This window comes from Cannabis sativa, chromosome 7, assembly GCF_029168945.1.
Source record: "Cannabis sativa cultivar Pink pepper isolate KNU-18-1 chromosome 7, ASM2916894v1, whole genome shotgun sequence".
In the NCBI taxonomy this organism is placed as follows: Eukaryota; Viridiplantae; Streptophyta; class Magnoliopsida; order Rosales; family Cannabaceae; genus Cannabis; species Cannabis sativa.
Window position 1 is genome coordinate 59299947 of NC_083607.1, and position 4421 is coordinate 59304367.

The 4421-nt window shown below is 30.1% G+C and overlaps 1 protein-coding gene across 1 annotated transcript; it reads left to right on the plus strand.

The window, feature by feature from the left end:
* The first annotated feature begins 454 nt into the window (after window positions 1–454).
* LOC133039921 (uncharacterized protein At5g01610-like) lies at window positions 455–2143 on the plus strand. Its single transcript, XM_061119047.1, has 3 exons — window positions 455–658; window positions 1401–1455; window positions 1555–2143. The coding sequence occupies exons 1-3, from the start codon at window positions 557–559 to the stop codon at window positions 1932–1934; spliced, it is 537 nt and encodes a 178-aa protein (XP_060975030.1). The 5' UTR covers window positions 455–556; the 3' UTR covers window positions 1935–2143.
* The last annotated feature ends 2278 nt before the right edge of the window (window positions 2144–4421 follow it).

Genomic DNA, 4421 nt, shown 5'->3' on the forward strand with positions numbered 1-4421 from the left:
TGTACATTAGATGAGTATCAGACGTTACTATTTTTTAACCCTAATTACCTCTAGATCAATCTCAACCCTCAGATCAAATAACTCATTCATCTAACGGCTACCATACATCACGGAATACATTCTGTGAAAGTACATTCATGTTCCTATGAATGTATTACTGCTAGAAAATAATCTAATTCAACAACTTTAAAGTTTTCTAATTTTTATTTATTTTTTTAAAGTTTTTGTTACAACAAACTAATAAAAAAAATAAAATTATAATAAAACGACTGGTAATGGGAAATATTATTCAAGATTGAAGATTGAGCATTTTTTTTTTTTTATTTTTTAAAAAGAGAAGCAGAGTACAGCACATTTGTAGCGAATGAGCACCAGAAAGAAAGAATATATGGTTATGAAATTACCAAAATGCCCTTGTTCACTTCTTTAAACCAAAGTCTAAAAGCGCCACTTTTTCACACTACACAGTACACACACAACCATTTTTGTTGATTCTTCTTCTTCTTTCTATCTCTGCTTAATGAGTGAGTAAAGCTTTAGAGAGAGAGAGAGAAGAATGGAGAAGGCTCTGACAAAAGTGGGTAGCTTAAAAGTTGGAAGCTTATGGATTTCAAAGAAAGCCAAGGAAGAACTCTCTAATATCTCTGAGGAAATCACTGTGAGTAGAGTAGTACTAAATAGTAATGGGGTTTTCTCTTTTTTCATTTTCATTTTCATTTTTTGTGTTAGTATTCAAAGTAAATGCCTTTTCTTTACTTTCTTTCTCCTGGGTTTCTTTCCTTTTACTTCAATCTTTTGTTATGCTTTTCCTATTTGTGATTCCCTTTATGGTTTTGGTAATGTGGGTTTATTTGATTAGTACCCATTTTGTATTATCATTGTTTCCTTCAAAGTGTGGAAATTCCCTTTATATTGCTGTTTTTCTGTGAAGATTTTGGGAATTTAAAGATTTGATTTTGGAAAAGATGATGGCTTTTTTAGGTTTGTTGTTGTGAACATTTTGGGATATGACTGAGTGATTGAGTCTACAACTACAATTGGCATTAAATAAATGGGGTGCATTAGTAAAATTCACCTGGGGATTTTGTGTTCAGATTCTCATTTGATGGTTTTATGCTTAGATGATTCATTTCATTATGGAGAAAAAAGCTTAAGGAAAGGAAGAGAACTCTGTTTAAATTTAATCCAGATGAGATGAGATGTGATGAGAGCATATTATGCTGTTTTCAGTGAAAATGACTAATATAGTTTTAGAGCTAAGAGTTAGTTTTCTACCAAGAAATTGTAACAACCCTTGTAGAAATTGGTTTGAATGGCAATTAAGAAATGAATCTAAACTGTCTTACAAGATATCCACCTGCAGACACTAAAGATTTTCTTTGTTTTGGTTTGGTTTTCAGACTTTGTCAAGTACAGTTGAGGAGAAAGCAAAGTGGATTTTCAACAAACTCAAAGGTATTTTTTATGTTAATTAATCTCTCTGAAATGAAATCTTGAAAATGGTAATGGTGTCTAGATCATACCCTATAATTCACATTGATGATATTGTTGTAGGGTCACCACCAAAAACCTTGCCAGATCTCCTCCGAGAGTACAACTTACCACCGGGACTCTTTCCTCAGAACATAACCTGTTACGAATTTGATGAAACAAAGGCAAGGCTGATCGTGTATTTGCCATCACCGTGCGAAGTTAGCTTCAAGGATTCATCTGTAATAAGGTATGCAAACCGAGTGAAAGCGATACTGCTAAGGGGAAAGCTAACAGGAATTGAGGGAATGAAAACAAAGGTGCTAGTTTGGGTTAAGGTCACTTGTGTGGCAGTTGAAAGTTCCAAATCCGATAAGGTATGGTTCACTGCTGGAGTCAAGAAATCTAGGTCCAAGGATGCTTATCTAGTTGCCAGTAATGGTGTTAGGATAGAAGATTTCTGACTCTTAAGAAAGATAAAAGATAGTAGTTTTTGTTTTAGGTGCTAACTATTTGTTGGTGTCATCAACTTGGCTACATATAATACCAAAATTATCAAATTTGTTTTGGTGTTTGTTTTTTTTACTTTTGTTTAGCAATTAATGTCAAAAGCTTCTTGTTATGGGATTTAGTCATTATCATTGGCTAATTAAGGTTAGCTTTGATACTTTTATATTCTTTGTCAATACATATTTTATGACTCTATCCATTAATTTGAAGCACAAATATAAAAACATAATAATACTTATGATCCACATCCACATTTCCAAGAATATCTTAGTTTCTAAATAATTTAGGCCTTGAAAATTTAAAGGTAAATTGATTAGTAATAGTAAATATGTCAAATAATTTTGTATTGCATTATAAGAATAATTGTTCTTCTGTCTATGATATAAACATATTTTGAAATTGGATACATACATGAAGTAAGAATTATAGAGTCTTCATTTGTGAAATAATTATATATATGAAATTGTACCATCCTTTGATTTTGTTGGATGATTTGAGTACATACCAACTAGGTTGGCACCCACTCAAACCACCAATCATTTGCAAAATTATCACTTTGTTCATTTAACGTCTATGCCACGAGCATCGTCTCTTAGTCTGAATCAAAAAAATAATAATAAGTATTAATGTATTGATTTTATCAAGTAAGAAAGCATTAGTAATGAAATTGTACAAGTTGAATAAAATTTGTACCTCTGTTATCCTGGGCAAATCTTTTACCTCAAGAAGTTTAATTATCTTATGCTTCTTTTGCTCTATTTTTTGGTAACTGTTGTGGAGTTTTTGTTTTGTAAACTCTAGTTTAGTTTCAAGGTCAATATTTTGTTGTTTCATGCATATTATAGGCTTCATTTGCTCCATTTGTTTCCTTTTTGTGGACTCTAGTTTTGTCTCATCCTCAACACTTTGCTGTTTCATGCAAATTATAATCATATAGTAAGAACATTAATGGAATAACTTATAACTTTCAATTCTTTGGCTAATAAATATAAATATATGTACCTTTTCGGATTTATCTTGCTTAGGCACATAATCAGGAAGTTTGAGAGTCTTTTGTTTTACTTGCAAGGAACTTCTGATAATCTTTGGTACCTCAATCTTTTTGGAGTAATCTTTCACCTCAGAAAGTAGGATCGATTGGTGTTTCTTTTTTTCAATTTTTTGATAACTGTCGTGGAGTTTTTGTTTTGTAGACTCTAGTTTCGCTTCAAGATTAATACTTTGTTGCTGTTCCGTGCATATTATAATTATAGAGTAAGAACATTAATGTAAAAAAAAATATGAATGCAATAAATTATAATTTATGTGCTTGTCTAATTAGTGTAAATATAATATACCTTTTCGGGTTTGTTCTTAGGGAGATGATCAAGAAACTTTTGGGTGTTTGGTTCTATTGCTTGGGACCTTTTGTCACACAAGTGCTCACGAGCCTTGTTACTTTCTGGTACCTTGATTTTTTTGGAAAAATCATTTACCTCAGAAAGTTTTATCGATTTATGCTTCTTTTGCTCTATTTTTTGGTAATTGTTGTGGAGTTTTCGTTTTGTAGACTCTAATTTCGCTTCAACATCAACATATCGCTGTTTCATGCATATTATAATTATAAAGTAAGAACATCAATGTAATAAATTATAACTTTTATGTGTTTATTTTATAAGTGTAAATGTATATACCTCTTCGATTTTATTTTGCTTAGGCAAATAATCAGAAAGCTTAGGAGTGTAGAGTTCTTGTTCGAAATTTTTGTCACTCAATCTACCACCAACTTTGATTATATTTTCATTTTCATCTTCATAATATATCTTGAAATGTTGATCTAACACACATTGATTATATTGTGTTAAATATTCTTCGTCCATTGAGGGAGTTGGAAGTCCCATGATATCATTGTCATCACTCTCCTCAATTCCATTAAATATGGAAGTTAAGCTATGTATCATGTCTTTATCCATCTAAAATCCAAATTAAATTAGGATATTAATAAACAGAAATGATTTTTCAAGAAAGAAAACAGAAATAATAATTAATTTGGAAAAATATATATACCATTTGCAAATCTTGTAATGGACTAAGATGATGAATTGTTAGTATAGGCCGAAAAAGAGAAGAGATTAAGAGTAAGAGAGAGTAATTAATTTTTTGAGTGTGAAAATGAAATTGAAAACGTTACTATTAGGATTACTTACATATTTATAAACTTTAAATTATACTATTAGGATTAGGATATTTTAAAAAAATAAATAATAACTTACAACTAAGCGCACATGGATAAAACTAATAACAAGTAATATAAAATCAAAAAACAAACTACCGAAATTAACAGAAATAATAATAATAATAATAATAATAATAATAATAATAATTAATTAATTAATTAAAGAAGGAATAAGGAAATAAAATACCATTTGCAAAATTTTGTAAAGATGAGGTGTTGTGATCAC

Excerpts from the sequence above, each read along its gene's own strand:
- LOC133039921 (XM_061119047.1), top strand. The coding sequence starts at position 557 with ATGGAGAAGGCTCTGACAAAAGTGGGTAGCTTAAAAGTTGGAAGCTTA. Across the intron at positions 659-1,400 it reads ATATCTCTGAGGAAATCACT|ACTTTGTCAAGTACAGTTGA; the intron begins GTGAGTAGAGTA and ends TTTGGTTTTCAG. Across the intron at positions 1,456-1,554 it reads GATTTTCAACAAACTCAAAG|GGTCACCACCAAAAACCTTG; the intron begins GTATTTTTTATG and ends ATATTGTTGTAG.